The sequence below is a fragment of the Cervus canadensis genome, chromosome 5 (assembly GCF_019320065.1).
Source record: "Cervus canadensis isolate Bull #8, Minnesota chromosome 5, ASM1932006v1, whole genome shotgun sequence".
In the NCBI taxonomy this organism is placed as follows: Eukaryota; Metazoa; Chordata; class Mammalia; order Artiodactyla; family Cervidae; genus Cervus; species Cervus canadensis.
In genome coordinates, this window is record NC_057390.1 from 21013168 (window position 1) to 21039914 (window position 26747).

At 36.2% G+C, this 26747-nt stretch overlaps 1 protein-coding gene and 1 non-coding gene across 5 annotated transcripts in view; both read right to left on the reverse strand.

Moving 5' to 3' along the window:
• The window catches only part of MAP4K3 (mitogen-activated protein kinase kinase kinase kinase 3), a 174056-nt gene that overhangs the window by 56620 nt on the left and 90689 nt on the right, over window positions 1–26747 (reverse strand). For all 4 annotated transcript variants that reach the window (XM_043468396.1, XM_043468394.1, XM_043468395.1 and 1 more), the window contains exons 4-13: window positions 20444–20508; window positions 15383–15438; window positions 14773–14820; window positions 12311–12353; window positions 10683–10755; window positions 7823–7954; window positions 7565–7627; window positions 7396–7477; window positions 7188–7298; window positions 2046–2124 (exon numbers count right to left, since the gene is read on the reverse strand). In XM_043468396.1, coding sequence (XP_043324331.1) covers window positions 2046–2124; window positions 7188–7298; window positions 7396–7477; window positions 7565–7627; window positions 7823–7954; window positions 10683–10755; window positions 12311–12353; window positions 14773–14820; window positions 15383–15438; window positions 20444–20508 — 752 coding nt within the window. The remainder of the gene's footprint in view (window positions 1–2045; window positions 2125–7187; window positions 7299–7395; window positions 7478–7564; window positions 7628–7822; window positions 7955–10682; window positions 10756–12310; window positions 12354–14772; window positions 14821–15382; window positions 15439–20443; window positions 20509–26747) is intronic.
• On the reverse strand, window positions 6857–6963 carry LOC122442829. Its single transcript, XR_006269803.1, has one exon. It is a non-coding gene; the product is annotated as a U6 spliceosomal RNA (small nuclear RNA).

Genomic DNA, 26747 nt, shown 5'->3' on the forward strand with positions numbered 1-26747 from the left:
AAAGCCTGTCTTTATTGTCAATAGCATGACTGCCTATTCTTTATAAATCTCATATAAAATCATAAAACATCCTAAGAAAGCATATACTAGAACACTGTATAAGATTTTAAAGGCTCAAATATCAAACCCACAAGTTATAAGAAGTGGTGATTTTAATCCTGTTACTACCTCAACATACTGGAGGGACATGACACCTTTCTTACAGGTAAATGGGAAGAAAATGTCCATCATGTATCACCTGCTCCCACCAAAAACAGGATGTATCAGAATCTCAGAAAAATCAGTATTTAGCTAAATAGACGGTATTTAGCTAAATAAAATATACACGCATATGTAGTTAGGAGCTGATACAAACTACTAAAGAAGGACCCAGAGGTAACTACACTTTGCAATAAAGGGCCTGACAGTACAACTTAAAAATATAACTGGATAACATAATAGAAAGTACTTCAGATTTTCAATAGTACTGAACACATAAGGTTTTCTGAATCAACTACAAAGGCATCTCTAATCACCTTTTGTATTATTAAAGAAATGACAAAGACATATTGTAATTACTTTCACATATTAAAAAATAATGGAGGACTTCTCTGGTGGTCCAATGGTTAAGAATCCACCTATCATACAGGGGATATGGGTTCAATCCCCGGTCTGGGAAGATTCCACATGCCACCAAGCAACTAAGTTCTTGTACCACAACTACTGAGCCCTCGTGCTCTAGAACCCATGCTCTGCAACAAGGAGTCACCGCAATGAGACGCCCACGTGCTGCAACTAGAGTGGCCCCACTTGCCACCAACTAGGGAACGCCCACGCGTAGCAACAAAGACCCAGCACAGTCAAAAATAAAATAAATGAATTTTTTAGAGTTTAAAAAATAATGGGGGACTTTCCTGGTGGTCTAGTGGTTGAGAATCCACTTTGCAATGAAGCGGACGCGGGTTCCATCCCTGGTCTGGGAAGATTCCATATGCCACGGGTCAACTAAGCCCACATGCCACAACAAAGACCCATCAGAGCCAAAGTAAAATAATAATAATAAATAAAATAAATAAGAATAACAGATTTTATTTTTAATGGGGAATGCTTGTATACTAAGGTTGTCATTTTCAGAAAAACACTTTTGAGGAGAAATTAGCAAATTTAAACCACATGGCTTCAGTGGGAGCTACAAAGGTAATTTAACATGGTCACAAAACTGACTGTAGGCAAAGTATAAATCCCAGTCCTGGGCTTTTTGCCAAGTAGATGGTGCTTATCTTTCAAGAATTTCCATCTTATATGAGCATTTCTAGGTAGCACCAGCACCAAAATCTGCCAAGAACTTAATACACAGTATAAGGTCCAGCCACAATTCCAAAGGAAGGTTCACAAAGGACTTCCAGGGTGAAGGTCACACAGGTGCCTGTGCCGAGGTGAAGGTCACACCTGTGCCGAGGTGGTTTCTGTGGAGCCAAAGACCTCTGGCCTGGAAGCTGAGTGATCTTGGGCTTGTTACTAATCAGTTGTATGACTCCACCCCTCAGGCAGATCTATTCATCTTTGCATTTCTTTTTTATTTTCTACTAAATGGTGATAGTGTCTGTCCCTATTTGCATTACTTAGCTTTTAAGGTTGCAGCCCTCTCCTCTTCTGGACCATCAGCTTCTATGTAACCTGGGAGCTTGTCAGAAGCAGAGAACCTCAGATTTCACCTCAGAACTACTGAATCAGGAAGGGCATTTTAGCAAGCTCTCTAGGCAAGTGCTACTAACAAGGAAGTTTAGGGAGCGCTGCCTTGATTCCTTCTATCCTGCCTACTCTAGGAATTTTATTCCTTTTCCCAAACAATAACAACATAAATACACATCCCCAGCCACCGCCAGAAAGCTCCTAGGAGCAAGAAAACAAAATTCTTACTGCCTTAATTAAACTCTACCTTTCAAAGCATCTAAAACATAAAAACTATTTGGAAGAAAATGGAGCAAAAATAGCGGCAACCAAATTACAACTTGAAATCTTATTTTTCATTGTTAAATTACAAACTCTATACAATATATACTTACAGTTTATCTCCGAGCGTGTTTTTTCCTCTCTCACATTTCTACTCGTTGAGTGAATCCTATGTGGGACAGCAACAAGAGGCTGGGAAAGAACAAAGTCACAGACAAGTCACTGTCTTGTCCACAGAATTACCCACATATGAAAGAAATCTCTCACTTCATGTAAAATGGGAACAAAATACAACTTTATTATTATTATTTTTAAATGGCAACCGCAAATTGAAAACTCTTTTCTCTTCAGATTGGGAGCTTGAGATTAGGGATAAACATTATCCACAGCAGGTTCCCAGGAAGTTTTCTTATGAAAGTGCCAATTGCTCAGTGTGTGCAACTCTCTGCGGCCCCACGGACTGTAGCCCGCGAGGATCCTCTGTCCATGGGACTCTACAGGCAAGAATACTGGAGTGGATAGCCATTCTCTTCTCCAGGTGATTTTCCCAATGCAGGGATTGAACTCAGGTCTCACGCATTGCAGGCATATTCTTATAAGTGAATATAGGAGTGTTCTTATGAGTTGAACATAAATAAATATTCAAAAATGAATATTTTGACAATACAAGAGGTGTTCAAAAGCTGCAGCAAGCTTTCCCTGTTTCAGAGAAAACTAATTAAAAAAAAATCTGCCTCAACTTCTTATATCAAGGATAAAATAAATGAAATAATGCTAAAGGCATAAATGATTTATGGTCTTACCTAGTAAACACAACATTTCCCCCACCTTAGTGTTTTTTCTTGTAGAAGTAGCACTTTATTTTCTTTCCTTTTACTTTATTAAAACCTCTCTATGTGTACTGTCACGTTCAGAGAGAGGTATCCTGAGGCGAGGGGAAGTGGGGGTGAGTTCTTCCTGTTAATACTAACACATGGACATTCTCTAATCCTTATGGAGTAAAAATGGCTCTATCTGAAAAGCTTTTGCAACTTCATTCTATATACTCTACATACCAGCATCTATTTCATGTACCAAATAGGTTTTTCTCCCTGTGTGTGAAACATTATCTTTGAAGTTATTAGCTGTGAGGAAGATACACTGTTACATCTACCTTTTTGGAAAATGTAATTCATAAACACTTGAGCTCGAATTCTTAAGACTCTTTATGGCAAATCAAGAACAGGTCCCAAGTTAACTGTTCTCAGTGTAGACGTCTCTCAGGAAATAAAGATATATGAATCTGAGAGACCCAAATATTAAAACACCAGTGGGTAATAAAACAGAAGCAAAAATAACTTTAAAAGTAAGTACTTAAACTTCAAACATACACAGTGAGTTGTAGTTTACAAAGTGCTTTCATATACCTTAGCCCATTCTGTTCTCAAACTTGTGAAACAAATCTTTATCTTCATTTTATAGATGAGGACATTCAGCTAGTTAGCTGCAGAATGAGAAAAACCCTGGACCTTTGATAACAATATTTGGAGCAAAAACAAGCAAAAAATAGGTGTCATGTTAGATTAGTAACACATATTGCCGTTATCAGTGAACATGGATGAAATCTGCCCTTTCTACGAGAATTGTTTTACTTTCCCAGCTTCAAAGGTGTAATTATAAAGTTGTTAAATCTTACAGTGTTGTACCTAATAAATGGGTTAACATATAGAAGAAAATACTATCAAGTAAAAACCAGAATCACAATTACTTCAACATGCAATACTTCTAAAATAGAAATTACATGGGAACCCTACATGAAAAGTGGACTTTCTTCCATTGTGAATAATGTATGATAAATTAAAGAAAAACTAAAGACTAAAGTAGAACTAGTGCACATGCTAAATATTTTCAAGAGAATTCAGTTTCCACAATATATATACAGTATCAGCAAGTGCTGAAATACTCAACACATTCAAATTCTGAGTGACAACACAGCATTTAGCAATTACAAATCATTTACAAATAATAAGACTGTTAGATATTACCTTCTATGCATAACATATACTGTAGTATGTATGTATAAATTACTATAAATTTCTCTGGGGAAAGTGATAAAAAAAATAAAATAAAAAGATCTTAAACTGTGGTCAGAAGAAAAGCTACCCCCATCCTTAACCTATAATTAAAACACCAATAACACAGTCTTGATAAGGAGAAATTTCTTTCTCTGCCATATGAGAAAATTTCAGAAGAGCCTTTATTCTACAGCTTGCCTCTACATTTGGTTTATTATTTCTCCTCTTTAAACACATTTTAAAGGACTTTATAATCCAGCACAACAAGTAAACAGGATGAAGTGAGAGACAACAGTGCAGCATCTAACGCACTGGAAGAATGCAGGTAGTCCATGTCTGAATCTCGATACGCACGAATTCCAGTTACTATAACATAGTTAAATTATACTCGTCCTCTATAACATGATTCAAATTTTAGTCACCAATATATTAATTGTATATTATAAATTATAAATTATATGTTATTCAGTATATTAGTATCTTATCAACATTCAGTATATTGATTGTAATTGCATAAGATAGAAACTTTACTGTGAGCTCTTCAGTCCACAAGTGACTATAGATTTATGTGTGTGTGTTAGTCACAGTCGTGTCCACCTCTTTGTGACCCCATGGACTGTAGCCCAGCAGGGTCCTCTATACATGGGGTTCTCCAGGCAAGAATACTCGAGTGGGCTGCCATTTCCTTCTCCAGGGGATCGCTCTTCCTGACCCAGAGATTGAACCCGGGCCTCCCGCACTGCAAGCAGACTATTTACTGACTGAGCTACCAGGCAAGACGATTTATAGTCTGTCTATAATGACAGGTGTACATCACGATCAGTGGCTAATCACATCACTGCTTTCAAAGTCCGTCTGTGACCGACCCCTGAGCATCTGTTACTCAACTCATGCACAGACAGCAAAGCGTGTAGCTGTGTTTCCCTGTCTCCCAGGGATAATATACTCATGTGGCATTTTTACAAAAACTCGTAACTCAAGGAGGGAATTAGCCAACAAAGATAAAACTGCTGCAAAGAAGTAGAAAGTGATCACTCTGGATTAATGTTGGAAATGAAAGTACGAGATAAAACAGACGATAGTGAGAATGCTGCCATTGCCGCTGAGACTGCAGACACACAGCCACGCAACTCAGCGAAGGCGAACCTGAGACAGCGGGGAGCGTTCTGATAACAAGGATGAAGACGCCCGAGAAGAAGGGGCAAAAAATCCACATCACAGAGTACTGAGATTATTTCATGCATTGAAAGTTCAAAGGATAAAATGCTAGAGGCACTCTGAATTTAGGAAAATGACATTCACCAAAGCATAAAAATTCCTGCTCTGTGTCATGAAGTTAAATGACAAGAAGAAGGCAGACACTGTGCAATCTACTCAATAAACAGACCACTTGATAGTGAAATAATCCACTGAAGTGTTTTTTTTTTTATTTAAACAAAGAAAAGAAACAATTCTCACAGGTTCTAATATATCACAATGTACTAAATAAAATACTAGTTTTACTATTTTTCACTTCTCTATACATTTAAAACTGACAATAAGAGAGATTTTAATTTTCTGACAAAAATTTTTTAAGATCACAAAACAATTATAATTTTCCTTATGGACAATTTAGATTGCTTTGCAGGATTTCAGCTCACTTGATCATTTTTACAGTCCTTTACTACCATCCAAATCAAGGCAACACCTATATATTAAATTAAAGAAGAATTTATAAAGCAAAACAATAAAACCCAATTTCTCCCTAGTATAAAGTCAATAATATTTAATAATTTTAAAGTTTTTTTAATTTCCAAATATCTTTCCAGACCTTTAAACAAAAGGACAGTGGCTTATTTACAGTTGTTTAAATATAAGTTAGAATAGTGAATTGATAGAAAGGTTCTCTGACCTAAGGTAAGCTGAGACCATCTTTCTGACCACTGAGAGCCATAGTTTCTTGTATCATCGCTGAAATTTACACCATTTTAAGTACCTTCTAAAAGCCAGTCAAGTTCAAGACTATCCACCTTAGCTACATAATCAGTAACAGAATCCTGACATGTAACATAGAGGAGTTGATCTTTGGTGTCACAATTACTAGCTGAGTTAGGAATGTTACATATGCCAAACAAAGTGAAAGCTTCCTTTTATATCTATTCTCCCATACACTAGGGTTAATTAATTCTCTAATTACACTGGATAAACACAGCAGACAATTAGGGTATTAGTCACCAACAAAGTCAATCCTATACTTCCCACTAACCACTAATAACTCATGAAGTACTGTACATGGATTCTTTTTGAGAAGAAAACAGAACAGAAATTTTGTGTATATTCTAACATCTTGTATAGGTGGTTCCCATTTGCATTCTCTTTTACAATGGATTATTTATTTGGCAACTTCATCTAAAATGACTACTTTAAAATAACTAGAGTAATTTCAAGAAGTGGATTAGATGATTCTGCCTTTACTATTGGACCTTCCTGCCTGCAATGCAGCCTTTACCTTTATTTTTTTTTTTTTTTTAATTTTTTTATTAGTTGGAGGCTAATTACTTCACAACATTTCAGTGGGTTTTGTCATACATTGATATGAATCAGCCATAGATTTACACTTATTCCCCATCCCGATCCCCCCTCCCACCTCCCTCTCCACCCGATTCCTCTGGGTCTTCCCAGTGCACCAGGCCCGAGCACTTGTCTCATGCATCCCACCTGGGCTGGTGATCTGTTTCACCATAGATAGTATACATGCTGTTCTTTTGAAACATCCCACCCTCACCTTCTCCCACAGAGTTCAAAAGTCTGTTCTGTATTTCTGTGTCTCTTTTTCTGTTTTGCATATAGGGTTATCTTTACCATCTTTCTAAATTCCATATATATGTGTTAAAAATATGGAACGCTTCACGAATTTGCGTGTCATCCTTGCGCAGGGGCCATGCTAATCTTCTCTGTATCGTTCCAATTTTAGTATATGTGCTGCCGAAGCGAGCACCAGCCTTTACCTTTAATATTTTCAGAAAACAGTCTTCCAAAAGAGTCAACAGAAAAAAACTCAGCTCATGACTTCTCTAGGACAGGCAAAATCAAGGGGTTATTTCCTCCCTCATGAGTTTAAATTAGACCCAGACCTTAAGCAAACTGATTCCGAGATGTATATACTTATATACACAAACATTACATATACCACTTGGTAAAAATGGTAAAAACAGTTCCTACCTCAGGATCATCATCATCAAAATCATGGTAAGTGGAATGATCTGGATTATTCACTTTATCCAACAGTTCAATTGCCAAAGATCGTGTCAAAGGCTGTGTGACAAACGGGTGCTATAAAAATAAAACAATATAGTACTTATTAGAAGTCTTGATTAAGTGACATCTTACCTTTTGAAAAAAGACATTTTTCAGGGCAAAAAAAAAATACCTGCAGTAACTTTTCAGCAGTAGGTCTTTTCTTTGGATTTTTGGTAAGTGCCATTTTCACAAAATGATGAAAACTATTTGACCTAAGAAATTTTGAAAATCAGATTTTAAAATTTCAATTCTGTTTTTTTGCTCATGACTATAAAAGTAAGTAGCACAAAAATACTTACCACTTCATTTTATCCTTTAGTTTAGGAGGCTGAAAATTGCTTTTTGTCATTAGAAATAATGCTCTGAAAAATCAACAATCATTACACAGCATTTTAAGACTGCATACTTTAGTATATAACATTAATTCTACTACTACTATTTCCAAATAAGGGGAAGCAAAACTAAGAACGCTATTTGGTCATGGCATGCTAAATACTATCGGGAGGGGGACGGGACCTTGACTTGAGCACAGCGTTCTTCAGGCCTGGCACACTGACCTCATCGGGTGTAAGTCAAACATAGGCGGCTGCAGCTCGGCAAGTTCTATGGCAGTGATCCCCACCGCCCAGAGGTCACACAGCTGATTGTAGCCCCCTTTCCTCTCAACAGCCGCGACTTCTGGAGCCATCCTGAAGGAAACAGTCCAGAAAGAAAAAACTGTTTACTATATTTTAATCTTCTTATTCCCACCAGACACATGGAACCATCACTGTGTAAGCTGAGGCCTACTTAGACCCTGACATCTGAAAAATAAGTATGTAGTACTTAAGATGGCTCATATTTCCCAAGATCGTGACATCTCATAAGATGAGATGGCAACATCTCATAAGACCTCATCCCAAGCCCCTACTGGTTTCTCATCTGTTACTTTGCTAAGTTAGCTATTTCGTATAAAGGTTTATAACAATTTACAAATGTAATAGAGCAACATGTACTAAATTTGTCCAAACCCCAATCTCTCTTCCTCTGTATATGCAAAATTCTATAGAGAAATAACATACTGTAATAAATAATTTATCATTTTTAGCTCTTCCTTTTTACATCAATAACCATCTGGTCTCTGACTGTTTTCACTTGATCAAAACTATTTACCAGAGCACCAAGAATCTTGATTTAGTACTTAACTAGTATTTACTATAAACTTAATTGGTGGTGGAAAGTTATAAAAATGAGTGTCTGCTTTTTTTAAAGAAATGTATTTACTCAGAGGAAAGTTACCTAAATTCAGTAAATTTTTTGTTTCTTTCAACTTTATTATAGTCTTTTTCTATATCTATAAATCTATTTTTTATTAAATACCTACACTGATTTTCAAATATAAAAAATTTCAAATCCTAAGCAGTAGTTCTGAAAATAACTACATGAGATAAACACTTCAACTCTTACGTATCAAAAGTATGATTAAAAAAAAAAGTATGATTTAACTAGGCAGCCTTACAAGAATGTTTATTTTCCCGGTATTATTTCAGGAAAGTCCCAGTTAACAAACAAACAATAAAACTCCTTCTAATTTTCTAAACCCTTGATGGTTTTTAACTTTAAAGTAGCTCTTATGACTATGCAGATTATCCTAAGAAAAGTGAATTTTTAAGGATGACGGTTGTACCTTCATTGACGGCTAGGTTCCAGCCAGCTGTGGAAATGCCCTAGGGGATGCAGGTGCGCACAGCCAGCACCTTAACGAGCTCACAGGTGAGGCTCCCTCTTCCTCTACAAAAATATGAGTGATAGACTCCACCCTGCGCACTTCTACTCCTGCCAGTGAGGTTGCCTCCTTACCACAGTCAACTGAGTCATCTGTGATCCTGTCTGTTACATCTGTTACTATGAACATGTAATTTAATCAAGTATTATAAAAACTAAGTTATTATGAAGGTAAAAAGAATAAGTTGTCATGAAAATGAAAATGTATGCTTTAGAAAAGATTCTTGAAGACAAGTTTCTAAAGATGAAAAACCAAAAAACCCTGGCAAACCAGGTTACGAACAGGACAGCCGTAAAATATTAGGAAGGCTGCAGACTGCATCATTCCGTTTGCATGACACTGGGGGAAAAGGCGAAACTACAGAGACAAAATCAGATCAGGTGCTGCCAGAGGTTAGAGATGGGCAAAAATAATTTATAAAAAGGGGACAAAAGGAAACTTTTCTGGGTGATGGAAACCTATGTTTTACAGTGATTGTGGCGGCTTTTTTCACAACCACAGAGTTTCTCAACATTCATAGAATGGTACACCTAAATGTTACATTTATACCTCAACAAACCTGTCTGGCTGGGCTCTCACTAGACTTTAGAGAAATACAAACTAAAAAACATGGTTTATTTGCATACATCTAACTAGTTATCTGCACAAAGAAAAGGCCTTGATCCTATATCAGAAAATTGTCCCCTGCCAAAAAAAAAGTACACTCACCTTAAGTTGAAATAAATGTTTAAGGTACATGTGTAGTGTATTAATTTTGAGATTTGCCAATATCACAGACTTTTTTTGATTAACTGAAATAACCGCCAACCTTAGTGAATGAGAGATTCTGTAAATATTCTCCATCCCTAGAGTTTAGGTGGGAAAGATGTGATATTAGAGAGAGAGCTGAAGAATTGGAGGAGAATCATCTTAGATCCTGGAGACTGAATGAGACCTCCTCCAGATGTTTAAAATCAAACTGAGGAGACAGAGTACCTAAAAAGAGTTGTAACAGATAAGTCTTTAATCTCTTATTCCTCTCAGAAATCAACCTCAAATAATGAGAACAAAAAGAGAAATATAAACATAGCATCTTTGAAAAATCTAGAAGACATATTTGGACAGAAGTAAAATAATAGTAAATGATCTGGCAAATAGGAGGAAGGACAAATCTAAGAGCGTGTAGAGGAAAAGACCAATGAGCAAGCCAAGAACCCCAGAAATAAGCAAAATTTAATGTAAGCCAATTATCACTTTATTGATGACTAGGTTCCTTCCAACTAGCTGGTTCAAAAAGTTTTGAGCAAGAGAATACTATGAATAATATAATGTTGAAAAATTTGTCAGAATACAGACTGATCTATGAAAATACATATAATATGTGTAGGACCAAGAGCTGAGGGTTTTTTGGGGGCAAAACTGGAACTATCAGGTTTGTATCAGGTTTTCTAAAAGCCACATCAATCTTTAATGCTTTTTCTACTTAATGAAAAATAACATGGTAGAATATTCAGTGATTATGTAATTCATCCACAGTGTATATGCCTAAATTACTTGGCCTGTTGATGACCTTCTTAATCTGTTTTAGACCATTCAGTCTATTTTTAAATAAACACTGCATACAATGATGATCGAAAAACAGAAAGTTAAATTATCAGTCAAAATAAAATTACCAATATGGTGTACCAATGAAAGACTTCCGTTTGGCAATCGTAGCTGTTATCTGAGCAGACACCCCAAAATCAGCTATTAAAAAAAAGAGAGAAACATTTAGAAAATAAAACTGAAAGTAAAATTAAAGTAACATGAAAAATTTTCAATATTTTAATTAATTTCATAGAAATGAGACATTCTCAAACATCACTCTAAAATCTTTAGGTGGACTAGCATTAAAATATCACAAAATATGGTGTATGATAGCCATGTGGATTCCCATATATCCCCATGTGAAACAAACAATAATAAAAGTCAAGATCAATAATTCTGATGAAGAAACAACTGAGAGACTCTAAGCTGCCAGACTTAATGTTATAATTTCTAATTCCCAGGACCTGAAACTCAAGGAAAGTCTCTGGAAGGGACCTTAAGTAGGAATACATTCCATTCATTTCCTGCCATACACACGACAGCTGACATTAAAAAATAATAATAATAAATCTCTACTGGCAAATCTACCATGAAACGGCATTGAAACAGACTTTTTCTAAAAATCTTACCTTGGCAATACATTCTAATACCAATACCAATCACTATCAAGAAATTTATCTTTATTTTTATGTTGCTATTAAGTATGTTGAGTTCTATATTTTCTAGTTTACAGACTAGTTTATTTTTATGTTGCTATTAAGTATGTTGAGTTCTATATTTTCTAGTTTTTTAACGAATGATTTATAAATCTGTACAAACTAAGATATATATATATATATACACACACATATATAGGAGGTCTCTAAGGCACATAATACTGACACAAAACATTAAATTGCAGATGGAAACTGTTCACTAAGCCATCAATAGTTAGACAGCTGCTTTTCTCATATATAGAGGTGACTTAGGAAATTTTTTTATGCAAATTATTGTACTTTTAAATTTGCTTAGTCCTATTATAGGCTATAGACCAAAATAGTTTTATCTTATTTTTAGAAAATAAATATTTGCATTTTGATTTGTTTTATAGTGGCATGTAGTTCAAAATAATTGTTTCAAACCTAACAGACACAATTTTATAAAGTTACTATACTATACATGTTTTCTATCTTAAACTTTCAAATTAAGTTATAATTTAGGTTTTGAACTGCTTTAATCATCAGGTGACAACCGAAAGTTACAAAATAAAAGCCCATTAAGCATCTAAATTACATTCTTATGTAAGTTAATACTGTGTTTTATTTTAAAAGCTTACCTAAGTAGATAGGGTTTTTGGCATTATTGATTTTTTGCTTTTGTCTGTTTACCTTGTTTTTTAGTTACAGGGTAATTTTGTACAGATTTCTTACTAGAAGTCCCATTCCTTTAGGGTTAGAGGTGAAGGAATTTTCAAGGTATATTATTTCACTATTCATTATATCATCAATCATTATTTATAACAAATCTGTCATATGTGAAGGACAAATCTGATTCCCATTTAAGAGAAGAGGAAACAGATACAGAGAGATTATATATGTTATGTCCTGCAATGAAATTTCTACCTAAAAATATATAGACACTTCTGAGAAAGGGGAAACCTAGTCCTACAGAGGAAAACAAACTTACTATGCTTTGAAATAAATTTGTGTAAGTGATGAAGCTCAAATTTACTTACCTAATTTTACATGACCATTATCCGTTAATAGAATGTTAGCTCCCTTCAAAGTGAGAACATTTTAGTTAAAGTAGGAAACCATTTATCAGACCGCACATATAATACATTAAACATACATATTTAAAATAACAAATGGCAGCCTCAGACCTAGAAATATGATTTATGATTTAAAGTATGTCCAATTAAAATGTTAAATAGAAATACTGCCTCCCAAAGGTACTATAGGCTGCATCCCCCTCCTCTCTGGGCAACTTTTAAATGAGAAAGCAAAAGCAAGCAGCCTCTATGGTTCAGGATGCAATCAATTACATAAGAGTAAGTTTGGGGAAAAAATATCAGGAAATCCCTTCCCACACCCCAAAGAGGAAGAAATAACCAAAATTTGCACCCCGATATTACTGCAGCTCTAAGCAGTAATGGGAGAGATGAGAAAAAGGAAAAAAAACTAGAGTAGTGATTTCAACTTGAATTAAGCCCTAGCAATCTAGACTCTTGCAGAGTCTTCAATTTGTTCTCTCCAGATTAATTTTTTTAAATTACAGTTTATATCAGGTCACCTGTAGTTATGATGCTTCCTTCCATCCATCCATCCATCTACACACCCATTTACCCCTCTCTCCCTGAGAGACTACCAGCAATCAGATGCTATTTTAAGCTCTGGGGTTGTAGTAACAAAAAAGTTATAGCTCTCATGGAGCTGACATCCAAGCAGGAGAGAAAGAAAATCTAAAAATGAACCCACACATGCACACATCATACAAATGAATGAATGAACCAACAAATGGTTCAAAGACAGATACGGGTAAGTACTCTGAAGATAAAGCTGGAAGAAAAGGCCTCTCTAAGGCAGTGATAATTACACAGAGATCCAGATGAAGAGAGGGTAAGAGTCATGCTAAAATCTAGACCATTCCAGTAACAGCAAATACAAAGTCCTGGGACCAGAATGAACTTGACATGTTCCAAGAACTGCAAGTTTAGTGTGGCTAGAACAGAATGAGTAAAGTGAAGAGACGTGTGAAATGAGGTCAGAGAGGAAAGCAGGGGCCAGATCATGCATAACTTTAATGGTCACGTTAAAAAATCTGAATATATATGGAGTATCATGGGAAGCCAATGGTAGTTTATAAGCAGAAGGGTGAAAAGATGTGGGTTAAAAAGGTCACTTCGGTTGTGACGCAGAGAACTGACTGTAGGATCACTCAAGAATGGGAGCAGGAAGACCAGTTAGAAGGCTATTCCATAAGTTCAGGTGAGATATAATAGTGGCTTAGACAGGGGAGAAATAGTGGCAATGGCCAGAAGCGACCTAATCAGGCCCAAACTCTGGAGTCCAGAATATAAGTTCTTGCATAATGGAGCACCAAACCTCCTGGCCAACCCCATCTCTTAACACTCTCCTACATTTTCTTCTCTTCAATCTCTAAGATGCAGACTTTACAATCCCTAAAATGACCCCACAATTTCTGATCTCTGTATCTTTGCCCACACTGTTCCCTCTGCTTAAAAAGCATTCCAACCTCCATTTCCAACAAAAATCTATCACTTCTTCCAGATCACTGAAGTGCCAATGACAGAATCTTTCTTGATTTACTTATCTTCTTAGGATCCCTCCTACCTTTGAATCCAAGGCTCTTTTCTTATGTCTTTTAAGTGGCTTACGAACCACACTTAAAGCAGAGGATCTCAGCAGCTGATCTGAGAGTCCACTGAAATTTCATGCACTATTTGAAGGCACGTGCATAAGGGCATTTTCTGAGGAGAGAGTCCGTGGCTTTCATCAGAGACTCTAAGAACACATGATCCACCCCTCCCCCCAAAAGGGCTAGCACCTTTCTGTTAGAGAAAAGCTCAGGAAACAAAAGGGGGAATGAAAAAGCAGGAGGTAAGGTGGATAAGGAAGAAGAAAGGAGATGTCAGTTATCTTTGGCAATAACCTCAGCGTCCTCATAGAGGTGTTTTACCAAGCACGCCTGGTGCACCTACTCTCTCCTGCCAGGTAAAGACTAGCAGAAAAGGTCAAGGTTTAATTTATCCATCTTGATACATTATTAAAGACAGTTCCTTAAGACTGCTAAAATTTACTAAACATCTTACAGAAGAAAACCTGAACAAACATTTTAGCCAACCAGAAACTTCCTAAAGTCTGTAAATTAATGGAAATTATGGACCTAATTTACATTTTATAAATAAATAACTACAAACAAGATAAAATGTGTTATTGAAACATGAATCCACAATTGTACTCTTTAAAGGCATGAATTTGGTGGTATGTAAACTGTATCTCAATAGAGTTGCTATATAAAAATAATGAAAATCTTCAAAGTATCACTCAACTTTATTATAGTAACATATTAAGACAACAAATTCATCAAATAGAATAACTGAGACAATTTTGCTCAGTTTGATCAAAATATTTTAAGAAGAAAAAGAGGGCCATTAAGTAAACATATGACATATACCTTTATATCTCTGTGCATTTTTCCTTTACTGTGAAGATAGTATAATCCCTGGAGTTTCAAAACAAAAAAAAAGGCAGAAACAGTAATAAGACTTTACTACAAAAAACTCTCTACGATTTAAAGTGGTTAACTGAGTAGTAGTCTCTCTTACTTATTTACTCATCACAGAAAGCTCTAGGGACAATCACTTTATTTTACCGGAATATCCAAAAGGATAAAAGAATCAAGAAAATGAAAGAGGCAGAGCTCACTCTGAACTGCTAATTTTCCTAAGACAATTAATTTTCACTAAACTCTGCTCAGTTTGAAATAACATTTTAAAAATAAATATCCAATTAGTATCAGAATCAGTTTCAATTCCATAAAAGTGTGTAATTTTCAAGATTTTCTTTGGTACTAAGAGATATATAAAAATGAATAAGTAAATCCAATTTTAGGAGGTATATTATCATACTAGAGCTTTAAATAGTTTATTTGCAAATATAATTTGCAAATTCAAGAATTTTCCAAACTGGAATATTTAATCCTTATTCTACTTAACAGGTTATACACAATAATCAAACATTTAGTTTAATAAAGAACATTACTTTTCAATTAGCATTGAATTTACCTGTAGTGTTTCTCTGCTAACATACGCTATTTGCAGTTCTGAGAGCGGTCCCGTTACTATAAGAGGAGAAAATTAATACAATTAATTTTATTAAAAATTACTCAAAGTGTGTTTTTTCAGTAAAAGACAAAGTTGTAAAAGTTCCACTAAGCAACAGACTTAATATATTTAAATTCTACTGAAATGTAAGCTCCATGAGGGCAGGAATTAAAAAAAGTCTGATATGCTCATTGTATCCCCAGTGTTTAGAACAGTGCCTGGCATGGAAAGGCTACTGAGTAAATATTTGCAGAATGAATAAAACAGTGAAATAGTCAATGAAATTAATTTCCATTTTCATTTTTTACACCTGATCATAATACCTCTTAAATGTTAAAGAAAGCACAGCCAAGATGTCTAACTAGTTTTTATTAAAACTTTTAAAAAAAAACTGACAAGACATGAATTATTGGCTAAGTTAAAAATAATACTTTTCCCCTAAAATTATTTGCTTTATAGATATAAAAGTAACACATGTTCACTATAAAAAATTTCAATCAACAGAGATAGGTCTCTTCCTGATCCAAACCACTATTACTCAATAATAAACAAAATCAACAGTGTGGCCTATCTCTACCAGATGACTTTAAACACAGATGTTTTATATAGCACAGGTAGGCGGTGCACACACACATAAACATAAATGGAATCATATTACACATACAATTCTGGAACTTGCCTTTTTCACTTATCACGGACATCTTTCCATCTCTCTCTCTCTCTATATATATATATATTATATACATATAGTTTAATCATAATATTTGAATAGTATTTCCTCTGTGTGCATCTGCTGACTATGAAAAACATTTAAACAGTTTTTTCTTTTTCACTATTAAATCACTTTAGAATATAAGAAGTAAGTTAGGTGGGAGAAACTATTCCAGAAATTGAATTAAATCCCAATGATGAAATCATATACTAGATAGTGATCTCCCACTTACACAAACTTAACCGTTTTGTAAACATGTGTAGCTCAGACTGCTTGTATTTTACAACTGTGGGAGAGAAGAATCTATTTCACTTAGATTCTTTTAGGGACACAAGGCTAAATTTCAGTGTCTGAGGATAAACCATATAGTAACTAATTTCTGTGGCTTATAAGCCTACTCTCATCCAGTAAGAAAGGCCTCCTTGACAAGTCTGTTCCCACAATATGACAAATAAGATAACCTGAAAACCCTGAAAGTAACACGAGGTAAACATTTTAAAATAATTTTTAATAATTTTTAAGCTAAGCTTATAAATAGTAAGAGACTTCCCCAGAAGCCAAAAGCAAAAAGAAAAATGAAAAACAGGATGGTAAAAATGTCAAATATTCTAGCTGTCTCTTAGGAGAAGGCCAATCTTGTATCTAGGGTGTTAGTTTTATCCCCTACATGGGCACAGAAGAAAAGGTTATAGGCTGGCAAAGGAAGAGTTAAAACAAACACCCACATAAAACCAGAATCCTCAAAGGCTACATCCTCATTAAAACGGCAGACAAGCACCAGGAGATGACTAGGGATGTGTCATGGCTTGGGATCTGGACAGGGGAAAAAAATATCTTCCCTTGGAATTCATAAGGCCTCTTTGTCACTGAGGTTTCGAGTTCAAATATATATCGAAAACAACGAGGCCATTGGAGCCCTGGGGAAAAGAATCCAATATTGTTGAAAGGACACACTCTTTAAAGTCATATGGAACTCCCACTGAAGATGATCTCAAAATTATGAAATGAATGAGTAAAAGAATTCAACATAAATGATTTAACAGAGTGTAGAAAGTTGTTAAAGGACAACATCAAACAGAAAGAAAAATGTTCAACGAAAAACAGAGACCAAAAAATCTATTATGTTGCAACAGTATAAAGTTCTAATGTTAGTTCTGCAAAGAAAAGTAAGCAAAAGGAGAGAAGAAGGATTTGCCCCATTGCCCCCAGCCATGTGGTCAAAAATATGTCCATGAATTCTTTGATACAGCCCCCTTAAGAGTTGCAACTTAATTCCCTTCCTGAGTGTGGGCTGGACAAAAGTGACTTGCTTCTAAAGAACAAACTGTAACGGTAGTGACAGAATACAACTTCTAAGACTACATCATAAAAAGTTTGTGGCTTCCTCCTGGCTCTTCGGGATCATTTCCTCTGGGAGAAGTCAGTCGCCATCCTATGAAGAGACTCAAGCTGTCCTACGGTGAAATCTACATGGTAAGGAACAGAGACCTCCTGCTAATATTGATGTAAGTGAATCATCTAGAAAGTAAATCCTGCAACCTTAGTCAAGCCTTCAGATGACTACAGTTCCAGACAAGAGTTTGACTACAACTTCATGAGTGACCATGAACCAAAATCACCCATTTTAGCAAACATTTGGGTCTGCCTAAAACCTCCGTAAGACTTTCGATCCACACCAAAAGGCTCTTGGTATTTGTTCATATTTGGTCCTGCCCACAATGTCCTTAAGGCATTTGGCCCATGCTAAAAGATGATTGATATCAGGTCCTGTATAAAACCATGTGGCATGAACCAAATACGCTCACTGCACAGGGCGAAACTGCAAGGACTTTTAGCATGGACCAAATGTCTTACGCATGTTTTGGCCTGTCCTACAAGGCAAATCACCCAATTAAGCTAGTCTTAATTCCTGACCCTTAGTAACTGTGAGATAACAAACGTTTGTTTTAAGACAACGAATTTTAAGATCATTGTTGCACAGCAACAGATAACTAATATGGTTCACCTTTCAAGAAGATTTAAATTTAAGAAAATCATACTGAGTAGATGATGGAATTAAGGACAGTAAGAAAAAATATAAAAATTCCCTTAATGGTACTTTAGAAATAAACAGAAATAATTTTTTAAAAGCAGCTTTAATAAAAAAAATTGCATAATGAATCAAAATATAATTTGTATATGCCAGCAAAGAAACAAACAAAAACACCATAAGCACTGTGGTTATTAGAAAAGTAGAACATCTCTTTGACCAAACAAGGTAATCCAGGATATTTTATACTACTCCCGAAGGAATGACAAAATGATGAGAGAGAGAGGAGAGGAGGAAACAGACAGACACACACAGAGAAATGGAAGTACACGTTTTATACGGTTATGTAAGTAGACAGCACTGTAGACCACAGCCAAAGAGAAGTATACATTGCCATGAGGAGGCTATTTGGTAGAAACCTAGGTGAAATCAAAGGAGTGAATGCAGAGAAAGAGGCTTTGGAGCTGTGTATAAGCATGTATATTCTCTCTCAGTATGTACGTCTGACAGCACCCAAGTTAATACAAAATTATTTCTTCCATAGATTCTTCATAAACAAATCAGTACCAACAATTCATATTACTATGTTATTTCCATCAGAAGGTTGATATGGAAAGATAACATGACAACCTATTTCTGTAAAAATCGGCTTTCTTGCTTCCTAATGAAGAAAGAAGAATCAGACATCTAAGACCAATCATACATATCTGATTAAATTATGAAGCAATCTAAGACTAAAAAATAAATATGCTTCAAAAAACTAAAGATATAAAAGAATGGATGAAAAGTTACAAGAAAAGAATAAGACAAAGAACTGAAGGAGACCTGAAACAGAATCAATTTTTGGAAATGAAAAACACAGTCACCAAAAATTAAAACCCAATGGATGTACTTATCACATGTGTACAATCAGTGAACTGGAAGACGGCTATGAGTATCCTCAGTGTTCTGAGGGACTAAAGACAGGAAAATATGAAGGTGACTTTAAGAGACATGGAATGGAAATTCTAGAAGGAACAATCAGAGAAACTGAAGGAGAAACTATTTGAAGAGACAGTAATTAGCCATTGTCAGATGTGATAAAAGAACTAAAATCTCATAGGTAAGCACTTTAAGTTTCAAGCAGGAAAAGTAATCTACATTTAGATAATAGAAACACCAGAAATGAAGAGAAAAATCTTAAAAGTAATTAGAAAGAAAGGAAGATTACCTGCAAAGGATCAATAGTTAGCAGAAGGTACCAACAACTACAGAAACTAGAAGACAATGCTCCAGTATCTTTGAAATGCTGACAGAGAACATCCGTCAGTGGAGAAAATGTGCCTATGTCTACTTAATCTTATCACTTAAGAATGAGGATCAAAGACTGAGTTTACCACCAGGAGACGTAGCTAAAACAAACTTTAGAAAGAAGGAAATTAAATCAGTAAGTATGGAAACCATAGTAGAGAAATTAGTCCAAATGAAGGCAATAAAAAGGGAAAATAGCTTTTAATATAACAAACTTCCAGAAACACTATGGTCTGTAATGCAAAATGGTGCCAAATATTTTCCAATTTTCACTGAACCTTTGAAATCAAAATGCTATTAATAAAAAGGAAAAAATTCTCAAATAGAATAGCCACCCTTAATAAAAAATATTCTCAGAAAATAATTAACTTTTCATAAAGCAGAAATACTCAATATTCTCATGTTTTTCCTTCTGGCCTTTTTTTTTTTTTTTTTTAAAGGTCCCTGACCAGGGATCGAACCCATGCCCCTTGCAGTAGAAGCAATGAGTCTCAGCCACTAGACTACCTGTAAGTCCCTCCTTCTGGCTTTCAAGGCTCTGGATCTGATCCCAGATATACCCAGACAGTGAGAGTGATCTCGAATCACACCTTCATGTCACTGTGCTGCTGCTTCACCCCCAGGAGCGTACATCTATCTCTTCCTTGTACTCAAAGTTCACCAATCTTTTAAAGACCAATTTAAAGCCCACTTTTTTCATTACGCCTTCTAAACACTTCTGGAAAATCTATCATTTCCTGTTTCCTATTCCAACTGAACTAACTATGTATAAAATGCCTTCTTTAGTATTAGCAAATAATTCCACTGCATGCAGCTTTCTAACTTAGAAAGCAAATGCTCCTTTCGCCTGTATATATCTTAAATTTCCTTATGTATCCATACAGTATAATGATAAAACATACTTTCCACAAAATATTGATGTTTAGTATAGTAAATAACTGTATTTTAAGAAATTCTACTTAATCTCTTTAACATATAACTTTGGTCTTACCATGATAAATATCCTGTAAGGAACCACCTCCGCAAAACTCCATGCAAATCCAAAGTTTATCTCGCCTATAAAAAGAAAATAAGCATTATCACATTTTCATGATTAAAACTACTTGAAGTAACAAGTATTTGAAGGCTGTATGTTAATACTTTGAAAAACCACATAAATGCAATGTGCTATTTAAGAGAGAAGCTAATCTTTATGAGTAAACGAATCTTCGATACTTATGTGCTACCGTAACTCAACCTAAGGTTTTAATTCTTAAAATACACCTTTTGCAGGATATAAAGATGTCATCCAGCACATTCAAATGAGAGAAAATGTCCCTTTAGTTAAAAACTTCCCTTCCATCAGTTATCCATCTACCTTATGACTGTATTATAAAAGTTAAATGCTAATTAGAACGTTCATACCAAAAATCATATAGATGATTTATCACATAGAATAGCAATACATCTTAAACTACATCACTTTGATGGCGCTCTTATCAACAAAATAGACAAAGTGTAAATTTTACCCTCATATCTAGACTCAACAAAGATCTTTCCAAAATAACCTTTGTTAAAAATTTATGACTTAGAACAAAAGAAAAAAAAAACTATCACTCACTTGTCTTTAGCAGCATTTCTCTTTCACATTTACATTATAAGACAGCATAATCATAAGTCACAGGAGAAATAATTAGCAAAGAAATAATTGCTTATTCCTTTGTTCATTCCTTTGTTGAATCATTCATTACATCTCAAAATGTACCAGGAAATGTACTATTCTTGGGGGTCAGAGATGCAATAGAAAGTCTCTGAATTCAGCAAGCACAGTCTAACACAGAAGATTCTGTCTTCATAATATGTCTGTCTCTCTCACCCCTGTATCAATAGTGCCTAGGTATCCAGCAAATGAGTATTTATTCTATAAATGAACGAATGCATGAGTGATTGAAAGAATAAACAGACTGATTAGATCCAGGGTCGGCAAACTATGGCCAGTGGGCCAAATCTAACCTGCTGCCTGATTCTGCATAGACCAGGAATTATGAATGGTTTTCATATTTTTAAATGGTTGGGGGAGGGTTGTCAAAAGAAGAATGTTTCTTGAATGATGTGAAATTCAAATTTTAGTATCCGTGTAAAGTTTTATTGGAACATAGTCAAACTTGTTCACTTACATATTATCTGTGACTGTTTTTTGTACTTAAAGCAAAGGTGAGCTATTGTGCTAGAGAGAAACACACAAAATCCACAAAACCTAAAGCGTTTACTATATGGTCATTTGCAGAAAAGTTCTGGTGACCCTTGGACAGGATGATAGTTTGACTGATGCACAATCTGGCCATGTATAAGTTCTGCAAGAACCCAGAGGTAAAATAACTAGCAAAGGTTAAGGGATATTTAAGGGAGGAAAAAACGTTTGAGGTGGGTCTTGAAGGTAAAGTAGGAACTCACTGCCAAGAGACATGGAAAAGTTCTGTGCAAAAGAATGAAAATCTGAAAGAAGACCCACATTTGAGAGACAGGATGATTTAGCATGAGCTGAACTCAGGCTACCTGAAGAGAGAGTGCAAGACATGAAGCCAGAAGGGGCTGAGGTCGTCCTGTAAAACGACGGTCTGTTCGTGGACGCCGCGGTTTAGTTACCTTCATCTGGATGGTCTCCAGCGTGTCAGTGTCTCCGAAAACGCGGCACCCAGAGTTAAGTACTGTTCGGAGTAGTGCACGTGAGAAGTGAAAGTCGCTCAGTTGTGTCTGACTCTTTGTGACCCCACGGACTGTACAGTCCACGGAATTCTCCAGGCCAGAACACTGGGGTGGGAAGCCTTTTCCTTCTCCAGGGGATCTTCCCAGCCCAGGTCTCCCACATTGCAGGCAGATTCTTTACCAGCTGGGCCACAAGGGAAGCCGTCAGAGCAGTACACGACCAGCATACTAACAAGAGGAGCTGCTGTCGGGAGTGGACTCGTGTGGCAGTGCTGGTGTGACGAAGCAGGCCTGAGGGTGAGCTGACTTGGCTGGGTGCGATGGACCACACACCATGTAACCGGCGAACACAAACTGTTAAGAGTGTGGTCAGCACACAAGAGTACAAGCGGCCATGATTCTACAAAGCTGAGGAGAGTGAAGCCAGCGAAAGGAATCAGGAGCTCACACTCACAGGCGGTCCCCGCACAGTGAAACGGACAGGGCAGCTGACGGTGAAATGGGACCTGGCTGGGCTTCTCAGGGGGCTCAGGGGCAAAGAACCCACCTGCCAGTGCAGGACACGTGGGTTTGATCCCTGGGCTGGGAAGATCCCCTGGAGAAGGGAATGGCAACCTACTCCAGTATTCTTGCCTGAGAAAGCCCATGGACAGAGGAGCCTAGCAGGTTACAGTCCATGGGGTCACAAAGAATCAGACACGACTTAGCGACTAAACAAGAAGTGAGGTTACTAATGAGCTTCAGTGACATGAAGAGCACTCTAAATATACTGCTCTGAATTACCACCTGGCACCTCTCTGCACCTTTGCTTGCACAGAGAGGTATAAGACTCAGGCAAGTCCATCAACCAATATTCTCTGAAATGATGCTTAGACTATAATTCAAGATGTATGATGGAGGATTTCATAGCCTGATCTCTCTAGACAGAATCCTTTCTTTAGGACAATGGTTCTCAAAGTATGGTCTGGGGCCCTCTAAGAGTGCCAGAGATCCTTTCAGCGGGTCAGCAAGGTTAAACCCATTTTCATAACAACACTAAAAATTACTTGCCCTTTGCACTCTCTCTTGAGAATACAGTGGAGTTTTCCAGAGGCTGCAGAAGTGAGATGATGATGTCAGTCCCCTGATGGCTATTGGAATATATCCTTATGTATTCTTATTTCAAATGCTTCTCAATTTTATTTCTAATATAGTAAGTATCAATAGATATGACCCATAGAAACCAAAGCTCTTTGGGGTACTCAATAATTTTTAAGAGTGCAGAAAAAAATGAGCTTTCAGACCAAAATGTTTTGAGAACTATGGCTCTAAAATATTTTTGCATCTGCTGCACATGAATCTGATATAAAATTCCTGTTGCAAGTGATTATGCAAACAGGCAGCAGGGACTCCTCACATCTTACAAAAACTGGCTGAATGGTTGTTCTGGGATCTGCTTAGGATAAACAGAAATAATATGTAAACTGCTTAGTAAAGGACCTGGAATTTAATAAGTCCAATAAATATTAAGGCATTTCTACTCTTTTTCTTATATTTCATCTTGTTGGGCAGTTATTTACACTGCTTACATTGCTCCTAGAACTCAGAGGAGGTGTAAATAGATAAAACTGCCCTCTTCTAAGAGGAAAAAAAAAAAATAGAAGAGAGATGGGATTGATTTGACGCAACTTCTTACTAAAGTGGTGTTAATCACCACTTCCTTCTTTTAAGTGCTAATTATGTGATTAATTATCTTATATGCTTGTTGGGGACAGATGACTGACAACAAGTTTAACGGTCTATATTTTCTAGAAATCACCTTTTCCTTTCCAAATTGGTCAACGCTAATCACTGACCTTTTGACATCTCTCCTATTCGTCAAAAGGCACTCACTGACAGTGGATGACAATCATGTCTGCTATATTTTCAGTATAGTAATGAGATATATACTTTATATAAATCTAAAACGGCTTAGATTCATGTAAAGTGTCTAGTATTCTGTAATTATCCACTCATCTATCTGTGCTTCAATTCCTTCTTAATAATGCTTTTCCTACCCTGCTACTTTGAAAACAATTCTCCTTTAGTAAAGAAAATGGATGTAGGAAATGAGTTCTCTGCTTTTTAACATATTTCAGTATTATACCATCCTCTCCTTGAAGTTGGTCTACTCCCTTGCCTACCTTGCTTAAAAGTACAATTTTCTCTTCATTCTATGTGAAATGACTTTCCAACTTACAGACTGAGGAAAAAAATTGTAATAATACATTTAATATTTTACTTTTCAAGATGTCTAAAATACTTCACCTTTATAATGCTCTATTTAGTTAACTCTGCTATTATAAAAAATGGTTGAATATTCTGAGTTTATTAGAAAAATGACTTCCATCTGTTCCATGAATGTCTCTCTTGTGATAGTGAATCTTCATTTGCTTTTGGTCATTCACCAAGCCATCTGTCTAACAGGAAAGAACTTGAATCACATTAGCCCACTTTATGCAGGCCAATAAATTATAAAATCTTTGTCCCTGGGTATTTGGGACTGAAATACAATTAATCACTGAGGTAAACATATGTGTCTCTTAATTCCCTGACTCAACAAATCCTTAGAATTCTTCTTTCTTATTCTCTAAAATCACTGTTCTATTTGACAAGGAATAGAAAAATAAGTAGGGGGGAAATTCACTATTCTCACCTTCTAGTTCAGTGTTTACTAGAGTATATATTTCATTGAGGAGTTTATCACTTCTATCAAAAAAAGCACCTTTTAAACCTTTCCACCCTAACTGAACAAACTAAGCACAATTATTTATATATTTTGCCCAAATATAACAATGTTTCAAAAGAGAAATAAAACGTGAGCATGATCACCAAGGATAAACAGCTACTGAATGTCTGCTCCGAACCGGCACATCAAGTTACTCCTCCCACCCCATGTGAACAATATAAAGTTCACTAACTGTTGGGTGTTTTAATTTAGCATAACTTATCTTAATGGAAGCTGAATTTAAAATGTTTTGGTTCATTTTCAAACATACGCAAAAAAATGACTGCCTTCCAAAAAGGTGTATGGAACCCATCCATCTGCTTCCCCTTTAACAATGAGGGGTAGCTATGGATTCAGGGGATACAGGGTGACCTACTTCTCTGTAACTCTACCTAACATGCCCCAGTTCGGCACAGTATCTGACCAAGAACGGATCCCAGGACAGCAGCTCTACATGAAGCATGCTCCCTCAAAATTAACTGCTGAACAGTGAAATGAGTTTTAGAAATGTCACATATTAGCCTTCTCTTGGAAATTAACAATGCCACTGATATTTAAAGGGCTCTGAGAAAACCAGTGGGGTTGGGGGGTACGGAGTACAAGGAGAAATGGAAGGAGGAGATGGAAAGGGAGGAAAGGGAGGAAAAGGTGGGGAAACGAGGACGAAGAGAAGAAAAGGGGGAGGAAGGGAGACAGAAAAAGCTGGGAAGGGGATGAAGGGAGAGGAGGAGCAGGAAGGAGAACAAGCAGAGCAGAAGGGGAGAGGGAAGATAAAGAGAAAGAGGAAATACAAATTCTCTGATTTGCTTCGCCCCCAAACTATTTTTTCCATAAACCCACATATGAGCACCCCTCAAAACAAATGTTCAGTAGAAATACCCCAGCAAAACTGGTGTAAGAAAGTACCTTGTAAGGTAGTTCCATCAAATCTCTCACTTAAAGAAGACCATTAGGGATAACCTGGTGAAATTCGAATGAAGTATCTTAGTTTAACTGATAGTTTTGTATTAATGCTAATTTCTTAGCATTAGTGTGTGTGCTAAGTCGCTTCAGTCGTGTCTGACTCTGTGACCCCGTGGACTGTAGCCTGCCAGGTTCCTCTGTCTCATTCTCCAGGTAAGAATACTGGAGTGGGTTGCCATGTCCTGCTCTAAAAAACAGAGTAACTAGGTATAAATTAAAATGACTTAACTGTAATTTTAATTTTCATAGTGTGAATATTCAAAAAGGCATTTTTAGTTAAGATTCTGTGGTTTCCCTGGCAAGTCCTCTCTCTGGCTCTAGAAAAGAAATTTCTTCCACTTTCTGTATAACTCAAGAGACTACCATCTCTTTCTTTGGATTACTGTAATAAATATACTGTATAAAATTAACTGACTCCTCGTCTCAATCTCCTACACTCCAAGTCCTTCCCTCAGAGATAGAATATACTATCTCTGAGTTAAAGCCTTCCAACAAGTATGCTCTACACTTATAGCTCCTAATTAAGGCATATAAGGTTTCTTTCTTTGCTTAAATCTCCTCAGCCTTACTTTCTGAACTACACCCTTTCCCCTTAAGCTTTAATGTGAGATTATTTGCTGTCACCTGAACACTTCATGATTTTTTCATGCATGTATTTCCTTTGTCAGAAATTATAATCTTCTATACACATGCACACACCACAGTAAATGCTTACTAACCCTTTAACACCATTTGGGAATCATATCATTCAAAGAGCTCTCTCTGATTTGCTTTGGCAAAATCAGATACTCTACAATCTTTACCACTTTGTAACTGATATCAAATGATTATTGTACCTAACATATTGCGTGCTAAGCCCCTTCAGTCATGTCCGACTCTTTGCGACCCAATAGTCTGTAGC